This window comes from Marmota monax, unplaced genomic scaffold (genome assembly GCF_021218885.2).
Source record: "Marmota monax isolate L192 unplaced genomic scaffold, Marmota_monax_Labrador192_F-V1.1 WCK01_AAM20220418_F8-fsc00167, whole genome shotgun sequence".
Taxonomy (NCBI): Eukaryota; Metazoa; Chordata; class Mammalia; order Rodentia; family Sciuridae; genus Marmota; species Marmota monax.
The window spans coordinates 464,540-480,364 of record NW_026694116.1 but is presented as its reverse complement, the minus strand read 5'-3'; the positions used below and the strand labels follow the sequence as shown (position 1 = coordinate 480,364).

General features: G+C 45.7%; 1 protein-coding gene across 6 annotated transcripts in view; it reads left to right on the top strand.

The window, feature by feature from the left end:
• The window catches only part of Ehmt1 (euchromatic histone lysine methyltransferase 1), a 151,723-nt gene that overhangs the window by 70,506 nt on the left and 65,392 nt on the right, over positions 1 to 15,825 (top strand). For 4 of the 6 annotated variants that reach the window (XM_046465677.2, XM_046465676.1, XM_046465680.2 and 1 more), the window contains 3 exons: positions 1,871 to 2,051; positions 12,742 to 12,899; positions 13,464 to 13,652. In XM_046465677.2, the coding sequence (XP_046321633.1) occupies positions 1,871 to 2,051; positions 12,742 to 12,899; positions 13,464 to 13,652 (528 nt within the window). The remainder of the gene's footprint in view (positions 1 to 1,870; positions 2,052 to 12,741; positions 12,900 to 13,463; positions 13,653 to 15,825) is intronic. The other 2 variants (XM_058585878.1, XM_058585877.1) reach the window with 2 other exon arrangements.

Sequence of the window (15,825 nt, the reverse complement as noted above, 5' to 3'; positions counted from 1 at the left end):
CCCCACCATCCACTCTTTACAGTGTGTCCCATACAATGCATATTCCCCCCTCCTCTCCCCAGCCACCAGCACCCCCCATTCTACTTTCTGTGATTTCAGCTACTCCGGGTAAGGGACTTCAGGAGAGTGGAGTCACCACAGTACTCGTGCTCTGGTGCCTGATGGCCTCAGTTCACGCTGCAGAGCACCCTTCCTTTGTGAAGCTGAGCAGCGTTCCACCCTGTGGACGGGCCACACTCTGCTGCTCCCTTCACCCACCAAAGGGCGTGGGCGCTCTGGCTGCTTCCACCGTTTGGCTCTGGTGATAATGCTGTGACACACTGAAGACCCTGTCTTCAGTTCCTCGGGGTATATCCAGAGTGGAACTGCTGGATCATGTGGTGATTCTACATTTAGTTTTCCCACAGCAGCTGTGTGGCTTTTCACTCCCAGCAACAGTGCACACGCTCTCCAACACACGCTCTTCTGGTGTCTTGCCTGGATGGGAGCCGTCCCGGTGGGTGGAGGTGGCATCTCATGGTAGTCTTGGTTTTCATTTCCCTCATGAGTAGTCACGTTGAGCATCTCTTTCTGCCTATTGGCCGTCTGCACATCTCCTTGAAGAGACGTCTGCTCAAGTCCCTTGCCCATTTTTGAGTCAGGTTTTCTGCTCTTTTGTTGCCAGGGAGTTTCAGGGCTTCTTTTTACCATCTGGAGAGTAGTCCTTGTCACACATAAGGTTCCAGATGTTTCATCCTGTTCTGTGGAATGGCCTTTTACTGTTAGGAGTAAGGAATCAAATCAATACATAGGCAGTTGCCTTTTGACACGTAGAACTTTTTAAATTCTCACAAAGTGCAACTTGTCTAGTTCTTATGCTGCCGGTGCTTTTGGCGTCACATCCAAGAAGTCACTGCCAGATCCCACGCTTTGAAGCTGTCCCTGTTGTTTCCTTCTGAGAGTTCACTATAGTTTCAGGTCTCGCCTTCAGGCCCTGCTGTCCTGGGATAGTCTTTATATGCGGGTGAGACAGGGCCCGCCTTCATGCTTCTGCGTGTGGATTTCCAGTTTTCTCAGGATTATGTATCAGAGGAAGCCTGTCTGTTCTACTCATTATTTATGGAAACTACTGTGTGCACAATAAGATTTTGTCAGCTTGAGGTGTTTTGAGGTCAACCTCTCTCAAGGTTGTCTGTGAATATATGGAAGCAGATAGATGGAGGTTCAGTGGAGTGTAGGCTGTGTGGAGTAAAGGCAGGCTATTGATCCATCATGAGGTGGTTATGGTGTCAGCATAGGTGCCTACAGGCTGCTGGTGCTTTGGAAGGCTAAGGCTAAAGACAGATTCAAGTGTAACTAGCTGTTGTGGAATCCATGCTGTTTGGAGATCTTGCAGGTCTAATTGTGGCAGCTGTGGAGGCACTCCTAGAGAGGTTTCGGTGCTTCCATTTTGGGTGTTTTTAGCTTAGTCATACTGATTGCCTAAATCAGGGGCTGGCAGACTTTTTCTACAAATAGCAGATAAGATGATATTTGAGGTTCTACAGCCACACAGTCACTGCAGATGCTTCTTTTTCCCTCTCCCACTGCCCCTCCTTCCTCGTGATCCTCCTTACCATTAGACCTGGAAATACTGTTCTTAGCTTGGGTGGTGGCTGGTAGCCTGACCTTCGTCATCCAGCAGATGCCTAGGCATACATGTCCTAGCTCCAGGTGCTTCTTTGATGATGTCCAGGTTGCATGGATTTGTAGATTTTCTGTTTCCCCATAGTGGCTCATCTCTCACTTGAAGGGAATTACCGGGGAAAAGAGCTGTAATTTTGGGTGCATGTTATTTCAGCAATCATCTTTTGGCTTGTCGTCATAGTTATTAATTGTCTTTGTTTTGAAGCATGCAGCCAGCAAGGATCCCAGGGATGTTCGAGAAGCTAGAGACCATAAGGAACCAAAAGAGGAGATCAACAGAAACGTTTCTGACTGTGGACGACAGCAGCTTTTACCCCCCTTCCCATCCCTTCACCCGTCACTACCTCAGAGCCAGTGCTACATGGCCACCACAAAGTCACAGACAGGTAAAAGGGTCCACCAGCTGTGTTTCTTTATGAATGTATGTCTTGAGCTTCTGCCTTCCAGGTGCAGTGTGGCTGGTGTCACTGAGCACTGGCCTGTGCAGTGGAGAGGCAGTGCCTGCCTTAAAGCCTTTCTTGCTGCCACCTGCCTTGGTTATCTGGCTTGCCTCTGATCTGACGTGAATATTGTATTAAAACTGACTTGGTCTGGGTGGAGGACTCTGGGGTTGAGAGCACTCCTGGTCCTGTGTTGGATGCTGTTGGAAGCACTAAGTGTGGCCAAGGTGTGGAGACTTGTCTTTTGGCACTAAGTGTGGCCAAGGTGTAGAGAGTTGTCTTTTGCTCTGGCTCTGTCACCAGCCAAGTCACTTGCCCTTGGGTACTTCTCCTCAGCCCCCTGGTGCTCATGCCTCTCCTTGTTGGTTGAGTGGACGGACACTTGATTATTGTTGGGGTTCTTTTGTAGGAGTTGGCAGCATGTGGCCTCATAGGGAGCTGCCACTGCATGTGTGTGGAGTGCCCTCCCTGAGGAGATGGATGGCTCCCTGTGGCACAGGCCAGCCATGAGTTTGAATTTGAAAAGGGCCTGCCAGCCAGCCTTCCTGAAAGTTGAACCAGGTTGGCCTGGTGCTGAGACTATTGGCCTGAGGGCTTTACCTGGGGAATCTCACCTGGCCACAGGTTATGACTTTTTTTTTAAGTTGTAAATGAACACAATACCTTTGTTTTTATTTATTTATTTATTTATTCATTCATTCATTTGTTTGTTTTATGTGGTGCTAAGGATTGAATACAGTGTCTCACGTGTGATAGGCAAGAGCTCTACCATTGAGCCACAACCCCAGTACCAGAATATGACTTTTTTTTTGTTTTAAACATTTACTTTTTAGTTATAGGTAGGCACAATATCTTTATTTTATTTTTATGTGGTGTCGAGAATCAAACTCAGTACCTCATGCATGCTAGGTGAGTGCTCTACCTCTGAGCCCCAACCCTAGCACCAGGATATGACTTTTAAAATTCTAATTAAAATAATTTCAGACTACCACAAAGGTCGCATAAGTTGTTCAAACAATTCCCATGTGCCCTTCACTCCCTTTACCAAAAGGCACAATTTTGCCCCTCTTCCCAGTACATAATCATTTTGTGTAACATGAACTGTGCTACAAATACAGACTTGTGCCCTTTTACCTCTAAATAGTTAAGTGTTTTTCCTAAAAATAATGCATTGTGTTTCTAGAAATAAGGATGTTTTCTAGCTTCTTACAGTGCAGTGATCAACACCTGGGCTGTGACAGTCACCTAATCGTAGCACATTGCTAACTTTACTGATTTCTTAGTAATGTCCCTTATAGCCAAAGAAAAACACATCTGATCCTGGATCCCACAGTCACTTGTCTCTGTTGTTTCTTGTTAGTTTCCTATTAGTTTGAAGCATTCCTGGCCATTTTTGACTGTGGCATCTTGAGAATAGAGGCCAGGCTCTCCATAGAACCTCTCTGAGGTTGCTTTTCACTGTGCCTCAGGACCAGGTATAGGTCTTGGGACACCACAGGTGACTGACCTGTATCATTAGGAATTGTGTTTTTGGTGGCCTTTTGACTTATTAGGGCATGGCAGGGTCTTGCATGTTGCTCCATTATAAAGGTTGTCCCTAGCATGTATCTTCAGGAAGAGTCTGAGGTTCTGCAGGTGTCCTGTTCATTATCACAACCCACCAGGAAGTGCTGCAGGGCAGGGTCCCCGTGGTGGTTTTCTGTCTCCATCACTGCCTTTCAGTTGCATTTATACTGAAAGGAAGATTCACTTCCCACCCATTTATTTTTTTTACTAAGTTATTTTTTTAATATGTATTTTTTTTTTTTTTAGTTGTAGATGGACACAATACCTTTATTTATTTATTTTTATGTGGTGTTGAGGATCGAACCTAGCGCCTCACACGTGCTAGGCAAATGTTCTATTGCTGAGCCACAATCCCAGCCGCTTATTAAGTTATTTTTGTAGTTGTAGATGGACAGAATGCCTTTATTTGTTTCTTTTTATGTGGTGCTAAGGATTGAACCCAATGCCTCACACGTGCTAGGCAAGTGCTCTGCGGCTGAACGACAGCCCTAGTCCCCTACCCCCTATCCATCTATTTTTAACTTTTGACTCGTGTGTCAGATTTTTGTTGTTATAACAAATAACTGAGATTTTATCAACTTGTAAAGAGAAAAGTTTTAAAGGTTTGGTCTGTGATTGGTTGGCCCCATTGCTTTTAGCTTGGGGTAGCACACTGTTGGAGCATGTGGTGGAACAGAACCAGTCACCTCATCTCAAGAAGTGAGAAGGGACTGGTCCCTTGCTCCCCTTTGTGGACACACTTGCTGCACTGATGCTCCCAGTAGGTCCCACCTCGTAAAGGCCCTACCACCTCTTGGTAGCACCACTCTGGGTTCTAAGCCTCTAACACATGAATCTTGGAGGACGTTCAGGATCCAAACTGTAGCACCTCATAAACTCTCATTTGGATCTTTGGGCTATAGTATATTACTGTCCTTGTTTTTCTGCTCAAATCATCTCAGGTTTTGTCAGCGGGGTCCTTCAGCTGGATTCCGGATCCTCGGATGTGGCCACCACTCTCTGAAAACCTTCTGGCTGGCAGGGATGGCTCGGGTGCATCTGGTCCTCTTCTTCCCAGGCTGGAACCGGCGGCCTCCATAGGGAGCTCTGGATCTTCCTGTGGGAACATGGCAGTTAGGAAGCAGAATCAGTCTTGGCCCCTACTGCCTAGCTTCATGGCTCTGTGCCTTCAGCGCTGCTTGTGTCGGGCAGTTTACCTGGTATTCACAAAGCTCTGTAGCATCTGCTTCTCTCATGTGGTTGTGAACTGGCAAGGAATGTCACAGCAGTCAGTATTGCTGTTCACATGCTAATGCTTTTTTTTTTTCTTTAATTTAAGCTTATTATTTCATCATCTTTCTAAAGTGAAATGCCCAATGTGTTCATCAGTTCTCTAGTTTATCTTCCATATCTTTCCATGTAGCTTTGGTTAATTAGCATATTAGTTTTGGGCTGAGCATGTGAAATCACCTCCAACTGTAGGTACAGTATGTTCTGACAGTTGGTAGACTGCTCTGCTTCCCAGGTGATAGGTGTGCCCCCAGCCCCAGCTACCTTCTGTGTCGCCTCAAGGCTTACCTCATCTTCCCAGGCCAGAAAGAGTTTCCCAGAGAGGAGTGTGCCCTGTTTGGGTCCCATTTCACTTCAGCGACTAGCACACCTCTAGCATTGCTGAGAGCAGGAGGCCTGCCTGGAGGGCAGCACCACAGTCTTCTGGCAAGTGTCATTGTCCCTACCAGGTGTCCTGGATGGAGGGGACGTGGAGGCCACTATTGATATGGTGGGAACAGGTGTAGGCCTTTTGCAGCAGTGTCTATGTATGCCAGGAACAGCACAATTTTCAGCACAGTTCCGCCTTCAGACCTCGCCGTTCTCAGTGTTGCCTCCTGTGGGCATGTGTAAAGCCAGCATTGGAGTGTCTCGGTCAGCCTTAAGATTTTACGTTACCTCTTCACTAGTCTTGGCATTGCTCTGGTGGTGGTCAGAGGAGGCTGTGTTCTTTTCCTTCTTGCTAAATAGTGAGCTCACCACAAACAGGGTGGATGTGCACTTTATGGTTGGAGTCTCGGCCAAGCTCTGTAGGCAGCTGTGCCTGGCTTGGGTGGCTGAGGGTCCACAGGACTTGTACCTCACCCCTCCATTCTTCATTGTCAGACATGGATGACCCAGTGCTCATCATAGTGTTAAATCACCTTCAGCGAACCACAGCCTTGCATGGTGGGGACCACACTGCCCAGCTCTTGGGCATCCAGAATTTGGCCTTAGGTGGATATTGGTTCTTTTGACAAAAACTGATTAGCACCTTTCTCAGCAGCTCTTTCTGTTTTCTTTTCAACTGCAGAGTTGTATGATTAAAAACCTATTTCAGAGGGTTCTGGAATGATGGTGGAGCAGGATTAAAGCAGAACCAACTCTCCTCTGGACCACAGCTGCCCTGGTACAGTCTGTCTACTGTAGGTGGTTGTGTGTGTGTGTGTTTTTGTCCTGGTTATTGAACCCAGGGGCTCTCAACCACTGAGCCACATTCCAGCCCTTTTATAAAGTTTTAATTTTGAGACAAGGTCTTGCTAAGTTGCTTAGGGCCTTGCTAAGTTGCTGAGGCTGGCCTTGAACTTGAAATCCTCCTGCCTCAGCCTCCCAAGTTGCTGGGATTACAGGCGTGTACCACCATGCCTGGCTGCTGTAGCTGTTTTGAAACTCAAGTTTGTGGAAGGTTTGCAGGTTAAGTCTGTGGTGGCACTTCATGGCAGGAGTTCGGGGTGGAATAGTAACCGAAGTTGAAGTCAGTTTTATCTTGTAGTAAAGCCCTGGTCCATGTGTTGCTGGAGCAGCCTACACTCAGCCTGTGGGAGCCAGAGTGGGCAAAAAGGATACTGTCCTCCAGAAAGCAGCAGCCTGTGTTCTGACACAGGATCAGACCAAGAGGCTGTGCCCATGTGGTCACACTTCCTTCCATCTTCACAACCCTCTTTCCCAAGTTTTCTCTCTCTCTCTCTCTCTCTCTCTTTTTTTTTTTTTTTGCCTTTTGGGATCTGAATATTAAAGATTAGGATATTCAAAAGAAACAGTATATGGGAAAATTGTAAAGACAGTGTATGCCCAGGGAAAGGGTGCTCACTTAGAAAAGAAGTGACAGAACCTTAAATTTACCCCATAGTTCTTGGCACAGAGGTAGCCCACAACTATCAAAAAAACCAAAACAGTCAATAGCAGCAAGAAAGAACAGCCAACTTTGAGAAAGGAGAGAACCTGCCTTCCAGAGTTGCCACCACTATATTAGATGTCTGTTTCCAACTGGTGTGCAATACATGCAGAAAAATGGAGGGCATTGTGGCCCACTCAAAGGAAACAACAACAACAACAACAACAACAGAAACCTTTCCTGAGAAAACATGATGACACATCTCCCGGATAAAGTTAGAAGCAGCTTTCCTACACGTGGTCAAAGAACTGGAGGGAGACATGGAGAAAATTAAAGAAAAAAAAAAATGTAGAAACATGATGGAAATATTAATGAGGTGAAAACCTTTATAAAGAGGAACCAGATATTAATTTTGTTTCTGAAAAGTACAGTAACTGAAATGAAAAATACCATACAAGGATTCAAAGGAAGATCTGAGCAGGCAGAAGAAAGAGCAAACTTGAATACAAGACAATGAAAATTATAAAGTCTTTGGATCAGGAAGATAAAAAGACTAAAGAAGACTGAATAGAGCCTCAGGGTTATGTGGGACACTATCAGCTGGGCAGTGTGCACTTTGTGGGTGCTCCACAAGTAGAAGACATGGTAGGAAACTTTTGCAGAACTTCTGCAGATGAAAGATGTGAATATAGCATCCAAAGAGATCAGCGAACCTCAGGGTAAGATGAATTCAAGTCCCACACTGATACCCTAATCCAGCTGTTCAAAGAAAGGGTTTTGAGAGCAGCAGGAGGAATGTGACTCCTCACATACAAGGTCCTTGGTGGCACCCACAGATTTCTCATCAGAATCTTTGGATGCCAGAGGCCGCAGGCCGATGTATTCCAAGTGCAAAAAGAAAAAACAGAACTGTCAGCCAAGAAACCTATGTCTTTCAAAAGGCGGGAAAAATTAAGATAGGCCCAGATAAACCAAAGCTGAGAGAGTTTACCACAGTAGACTGCCCTGTAAGAAATGCTCTGCAGGTTGAAATGAAAGGATCTTACACAGTAAATTTGTATAGTATAGAGGATTGAGGATCTCAATAAAGTAAACATATGAGCAATTATAAAAGCAAGTGTTATTGTAAAAATGGCTTGTAATTCCATTTTGTGCTTTCTGTAAGACTTAATAGATCGGTGCATTATAAAAAAGCAGTTACTAGGGGCTGAGGCTGTAGCTCAGTGATAAAGCACTTGCTTCGCATGTGTGAGGCACTGAGTTCGATCCTCAGCACCACATAAAAATAAAGATACATCTACAATTAAAAAATATACATAAAAATATTAAAGATAAAAGCGGATACTAGCCTTATTATAATTTTCACTTGTAATTCTCCACTTTTTCTATGTAGTTTAATGCATTTAAAAGAATTAGTTTTTGTTTTGGTATGCACAGTGTATAAGGATGTACTTTTGTGAAAACCATCAAAAGGGGCAGGACTAAGAACTGTATACAAGCGGAGTTTTCATTGTTTTATTGTAGTGAAGCTGGTATAAATTCAAAGTAGAGTGTAAAAATTCTAGAATGTCAAATGTAATCCCCACAGTAATGACAAATAAAATAGTCATAGATATATACAAGAGAAAATATAGATTTAAACATTTCAGTTTTAAAAAGTCAACTAAAGGCAAATGAAGACACTAAGTGCATCCTTAGCAGTAGCTACTTTAATTGTAAACAGATTAAGCACTCTAATCGTAAGACAGATTGGCAGAATGCATAAAATCACATGATCCTATTATATGTTCTCTACAGGAAAAACACTTTAGATACAAAGACACAAGTATATCAAAAGTGAAAGGATGGGGAAAAAAATCTTCTATGCAAACAAGAACCAAAAGACAATAAATGTGGATATACTACTACCAGATGAAAATGAGTTTTAAATCAAAAGCTTTCAAGAAACAAGGAAGGATGCCATCTGTTAGTAAAAGCTTTAAGACAGCAAGAGTATAATAATTATAGCTAGGGACCATGGCTATACCTGTAATTCCAGTGAATTTGGAGACTGAGGTAGGAGGATTTCAAGTTCCAGGCCAACCGGGGCAACTTAGCAAGATTGAAAAATAAAAAGTATAGTAAATAAAAACATTTGAGTACCTAATGATAAATCTTCCAAATGTATGAAGCAAGAATTGACAGAATTGGAGAGGGAAATAGACACTTCTACAGTGGTAGTTGTAGATTTCAGTACTTCCTGTGAGTAATGGATCATGCAGCCACACAGAACGTGGCACCATGAACTCACTAGATCTGCAGACATACATGTAGCCCTCTTCCCACAGCAGCAGGATATACAGGCCTCACTCTTGCCCATGGAATTTCTTCTAGGACGGACCATGCTTAGGCCGCAGATTAAATCTCATTAGATTTAAGAAAATAGAGATTCAAAGCTTATTATTAATCTACTGCAATCAAGACAATGTGGTATTGGAATACAGGCAGATGTGGATCAGTGGAGTAGAATAGAGAGCTCAGAAATAAACCCACCACATTATTAATTTTTGGCAAGGTTGTCAAGACCATTTCATGGGGGAAAGGACAGCTTCACAAGGAACAGTCCTGAGAAAATTGGAAATCCACACGCAGAAGCATGAAGGCGGGCCCTGTCTCGCCCGCATATAAAGACTATCCCAGGACAGCAGGGCCTGAAGGCGAGACCTGAAACTATAGTGAACTCTCAGAAGGAAACAACAGGGACAGCTTCAAAGCGTGGGATCTGGCAGTGACTTCTTGGATGTGACGCCAAAAGCACCGGCAGCATAAGAACTAGACAAGTTGCACTTTGTGAGAATTTAAAAAGTTCTACGTGTCAAAAGGCAACTGCCTATGTATTGATTTGATTCCTTACTCCTAACAGTAAAAGGCCATTCCACAGAACAGGATGAAACATCTGGAACCTTATGTGTGACAAGGACTACTCTCCAGATGGTAAAAAGAAGCCCTGAAACTCCCTGGCAACAAAAGAGCAGAAAACCTGACTCAAAAATGGGCAAGGGACTTGAGCAGACGTCTCTTCAAGGAGATGTGCAGACGGCCAATAGGCAGAAAGAGATGCTCAACGTGACTACTCATGAGGGAAATGAAAACCAAGACTACCATGAGATGCCACCTCCACCCACCGGGACGGCTCCCATCCAGGCAAGACACCAGAAGAGCGTGTGTTGGAGAGCGTGTGCACTGTTGCTGGGAGTGAAAAGCCACACAGCTGCTGTGGGAAAACTAAATGTAGAATCACCACATGATCCAGCAGTTCCACTCTGGATATACCCCGAGGAACTGAAGACAGGGTCTTCAGTGTGTCACAGCATTATCACCAGAGCCAAACGGTGGAAGCAGCCAGAGCGCCCACGCCCTTTGGTGGGTGAAGGGAGCAGCAGAGTGTGGCCCGTCCACAGGGTGGAACGCTGCTCAGCTTCACAAAGGAAGGGTGCTCTGCAGCGTGAACTGAGGCCATCAGGCACCAGAGCACGAGTACTGTGGTGACTCCACTCCCCTGAAGTCCCTTACCCGGAGTAGCTGAAATCACAGAAAGTAGAATGGGGGGTGCTGGTGGCTGGGGAGGGGAGGGGGGAATATGCATTGTATGGGACACACTGTAAAGAGTGGATGGTGGTGAGGGATGCTTAGAAGTGTGAGCAAGCTTAGTGCCACCAGGTTGCTCACTTAGAGCTGGTGAGGTAGCCAATGTTATGACATACCACAAAAGTAGAAGTGGGTGGAAGAACTTATATCATTCAGCTTGAATCTCCACCCTAAACAGAAATTAGGGATCATTTTTCGTCCAGCACTCCCACTGCATCATGTAGTCCTTTACCTCTGAGCACTCCCAGAGAGGAGTGAGTGTGGCGTGCTGGACTCTCTGGAGGCAGGTAGAGCCCAGAACGGCCTGGACTCACCATGGGAGCCCATGGACAAGTAGGAAGGAGGAAGGTGGCTCTGCCTGGTAGGGCATGGGCTGTGAGTCCTTCCCCCAGGATGATGGGCAGTCCGGCTCTTCTCCTGAGACTTAAAGGAAAAAGTCAGTTTCAGGCTGTAGAAGCAGCTGTAGAGGTTTTGGGGGAGCCTCTTCTCTGTGTGTTTGCTCTTTCCCGTCAAGCCTGTCTCCTTCCTGAAGCATGCTGGCTGTACCCCAGCAGCCCAGCCTCGTGGTGCAGCAGCTGGGCGGCCTCCCCATCCCTCCCCACTTCATGGGTGTTTCCTTGCTTACCTGTGTGTGGATGTACCTCCCAGAGCATCCTGAGAAGTCATCAGTTCTGTGAGTTCTTTCCCTGGGCTCTTGATCTGATGCTCCTCATGCTCTGGTCCTGTCTAAGGCAGTCTGGACTTCAGATCTCTTCCCAAGGGTCCCTTGAGCCCCTACAGATCCTAAATGCTAACCTTCCCTGAGCTTCTTTCTTGGCCCTGACCTTTCTGGATCTTTGGGCCTGGACCCCCAAGCTGGACACTTTGAAGCCTCTGCTGTACCAAGGTTGCCCGCTTGTTGTACTTCAGTTTCCTCTTTGGGAATGTTGACGTGCTCAGTAGATCCTTCATTTCCAGAGGTTCTTTGCAGACATTTCTGTGCTGCTCTGTTCTTCCCACCATGTGTTTCACCTGCCATTTGAGGAAGGCCCTCAGATGTCCTCATACGCTCCTTCCAGCTGACTTTGATTCCCAGGCATCTTTTTCTCCCCTTTCCCCACGCTGAAGTCATCTTGGGAGTCGGCAAACTCTTCCTAGGGACAGGTGGTTTGGACTTTTGAGGCAGTAAGGTCTCCGTCCTGGCATTCACTGTTGTAGCTTGTCAGCTGTCACAGACTATGAAGAGCCAGCCTGACTGAAACAGTGACAACCTGGTCTGTTATGATGGGCTACTGTAGTTATGATGGGCTACTGTAGTCCATTAAGAAAAAACCCTAGTGAGGAAGTCTTTAGAGTTGGCTCTTGGTATTCATGAGGGATTGGTTCCAGGAACCTTGCCTCCCCGGTGGGAACCAGAGTCCATGTTGTTCAAGGCCCTGGGATAAGGTGACACAGTTTTTGTGTGTGACCTCTGCACATTCTTTCATACAGTGTGTCATCTCTAGGTGACTTTTAGTGCCTGATGCAGTGAGAATGCTGTCTGTATTTGTTTGGCTGTCTCTTAGTGAATTGTGACAAGAGAAAAGTTTTACATCTTCAGTATAACGAAATTTTTACATGCACACACACAGACACATATATTGCAGAGAATCTTGTATGAAATACTTTGACCTGGAGCTGTGTTTAGAAGGGTTTCTGGGGTCCCTGAGCCCTCACTCCATTACCTTGCTATTACTTCTTGCTTGAAAACCACTGCCCAGGCCCCAGAGTTGTCTATAGGTGGTGACGTTGCTCTAGGGCCCTTCTTTCCCTCTTGTTCTGGCGTTGTTGGGGGTGGGTCCCAGTGAGGTCCAGAGCTTTAGGGATGATACCTGCTTCTCACTGTGGGAAAGGTCTTAGCATTCTAGGAAGACTGGCCTGGCCTGGCCCAGTGATGGGTTGTGAGATTGAGGCTCTTCTCAGTCCTGTGCTCTTCCTGCTGCACACACTGTTCCTGGTGGGCATTTGATGGAGGGGCAGGACCTAGGGGTAGACTGTAGGAGTGTCTCAGGATCCTGCTTCTAGTGGCTAGTGGTTTCCTTCCTGCAAGGTGGGATGGCAGTGTCTGCTCAGGGTTTCATTCTGAAGGAAACCTGATCTGGAAAGTGCTTTGCCTTTCTCTGCAGTTTATAACAAGTAGGGACAAGTCATCCTGTGTCAGTCCATAAGAAGTGTGCCTGGTGCCATGGGATTTGCTGCTGACTGTGGTAATCAGATTTTATAAACTGTCTCCTACCTCTAAAAACATTTGAATGGTATTTCTTTTCCTCTTTTGTCCCCTTTTGACTTTTTTTTTTTTTTTAGCTTGCTTGCCTTTTGTTTTAGCAGCTGCAGTATCTCGGAAGAAAAAACGAAGGATGGGAACCTATAGCCTGGTTCCTAAGAAAAAGACCAAAGTCTTAAAGCAGAGGACGGTGATTGAGATGTTTAAGAGTCTAACTCATTCCACTGTGGGCTCCAAGGTAAGAGGGACGTGTGTGCTGTGTACCTTAAGTGCTTGAATTTGCATCTCTGTGCAGGGCTTCCTTGGCCAAGGAGCACCCTGTGAGGTTGTCAGTAATTTGCATGACCTTCCCTTGATCCCTGTGCTGTAGGGCACGGCCTCTATGCCTAGGTGGGTTGTTGAAGACCCACCTTCCTCCCTCTTCTCACCCTGTCTCCCACTAGCCAGGCTTCAGGCACTGGGCATCACCATTGTATCCCTGGCCCAGCAGGTCCTTCCGCTCCCATGACCTAAGTCACACAGTAGGTGGGCACCACTTTTGGGTCCTTGGCCCAGCAGGTTCTTTGTCTCCCATCACCTGAGGTGCACAATGGGTGGATGCCACTCCTGCGTCCCTGGCCCAGTTGGTTGGTTCTTCATTTCCTGTCACCTGAGGTGCACCATGAGTGGGCACCACTGCCGTGTCCATCCTGGCCCAGCAGGCCCTCCATCTCCCATGATTACTGAGGCTCATGTGAGAGCTGGCAGGCCTGTTGGTGACTGCTGCGGTTGTCCTTGAGCACTGTACACCTGTGTGTTCCAGGGTGAAAAGGCCTTGGGCGACAGCAACCTTCATGTGAATGGAGAGAGCTTGGAGATGGACTCAGAAGAGGATGACTCTGACGAGCTTGAGGAGGATGAGGACCATGGAGCTGAGCAGGCTGCTGCATTTCCCCCAGAGGATAGCAGGACTTCTAAAGAGAACATGTCCGAGACTGACCGGGCCCCAAAGGTAGGACCGTGTTTGGGTGGTGTTGCAGATGAAAGGAATCCCAGAGCTGGCCATAGATTCCAAGAGTCAGCACTTGGGGTGCTCTGGGCCCTCATGAAATGTCCTGCATACTTTTTATTCATAAAACTTTTTTTTTTTTTCCTATTTACTTTTTTTTTCGGTACCAGAGATTGAACTCAGGGGCACTCAACCACTGAGCCACATCCCAGCCCTATTTTGTATTTTATTTAGAGACAGGGTCTCAACTGAGTTGCTTAGTTCATATTTTATTTCCCTGGAATTATTCATTTATTTTCATCTTAGGAATGTTTTTCTTCCTGTACAGCATCATTGACATAAAGCCTCACGAGCTTCTTCTTAAGTTCCAGGTTGGCAAGAATAACAATATCAATAATCCAGCTGGAAGCTGGGTGTTGTGTTGCACGCCTGTAATTCCAGCTCCTCAGGAGGCTGAAGCAGGAGAATCACAAGTTCTAGGCGAGCCTGGGCAACTTAGCAAGATCCTATCTCAAAATAAAAAATAAAGGCTGAGAATGTAGCTTAGTGGTAGAACACCCCTGGATTCAGTCCCCAGTACTGGTATTGGGGGTGGGTAAGATAGAAAAAGAATATAATAATCTGAAACATTAATCAGTGACCTTCTGTGTGCCCTCAATGTCTGCTTATAATTATTTTTAGGGGGCAGGGTGGACAGTGTCTCACTAAGTTTCCTGAGACTGACCCCAAACTTGTGATGCTCCTGTCTCTGCCTCCCAAGTTGCTGAAATTATGTCTGTGTACCACCATGTTCAGCAGCTGATTTTGACTGATGCCTTTTCATGGCTGGCCTCATTCTATCCTATACACTCTCCATGCTGGGGCTATCATTCTCGTGCAGGTTGAAGCCTCTGCCCTCCTTGCAGAGTGTGTGTCCAAGGCTCCCTGAGCGGTCTGTGGAATGGTACATAGTTCTGCTCCTCAAGGATGCGAGGCATGCTTTCTTTATAGACCATTTATTCCAAGTCCTTTGAGGATGAGCACTGGACAGTCTTGTCTCAGCCATATTGCTCCCCTTGGCAGGCATGGCACCATTGATGAGTGCTCCTGCGGGTGATCTGTGGGTACTCCTGGGAGCAGTCTGGAATGCTTCTGGGAACTATCTGTAGGTGTTCCTAGGAACCTTCTGTGGGTGCTCCAGGGAACTGTCTGGGTGCTCCAGGAAACCATCTGGGGTTGCTGCTGATGCCAGCTTGGCAAGTTCTTAGAGATAGAATTTGTGAGCAAGCTTTGAGGTTTAGGCATAAATTTTATGTTCTTTCAGTTCTGAGAGGGATAAGTTAGAAGTGACATGCTTACTAGGAGCAGCATTGGGAGGCTGAGAATCAGACTGCCTAAACATTAGTGGTGTATTGTTCAAATATGTCAGACTTCTTTGCAGAATCTTTAGCAGAGGTTCTCCATCTTCATTTAAGATGAAGCCTCTGTCTGGTGAATTATCCTAGGCCAGCATTAGGCACAGCATTTGCAGGTGATACTGTTCAATGACTTATTTTAGAGGTATCATTTTGTTGCTTAACTATGTACTCCATGAGAACCAAGCACTTTCATCTGTCAGAGTTTGGGGCATGTCTTTTCTTCTTCTTTATTAATTAATTTACTTAGGTTTCAGGAATTGAACCCAGGGGTGCTTAACCACTGAGCCACATCCCCAGCCTTTTTTATTTATTTATTTATTTTTTTTAGAGACAGGGTCTCACTGAGTTGCTTAGGTTCTTGCTAAGTTTCTGAGGCTGGCTTTGAACTTGTGATCCTCCTGCCTCAGCCTCTCAAGCTGCTGGGATTACAGACATGCATTACTGCACCTAGTGTCCTTTCTTATTTTTACTTCAATTTTAGACTCATTTTTATGAATTATTATTATTCCTCTTTTACAGGTTTTAGGGCAAATTTAAAATGTTACTTCTGGCTCTCAATTATTCAAAAAGTAAATTTGGTGGAAAATGTTAATATTAGAGATATAAAGGGATTTTAAAAATTATTTATTGTAAGATACTTGTTACATTTTTTTTTTCCCTATAGTGAAGTATAAGGAAGGAAAAAATAGTATCATAATCCCATTGTTGCGTAGCTCTGGTGTTCTTTGTGATCCTGATCCTGACCCTGGCCAGCACTTACTCCCCTCTGCAAAGGGGTT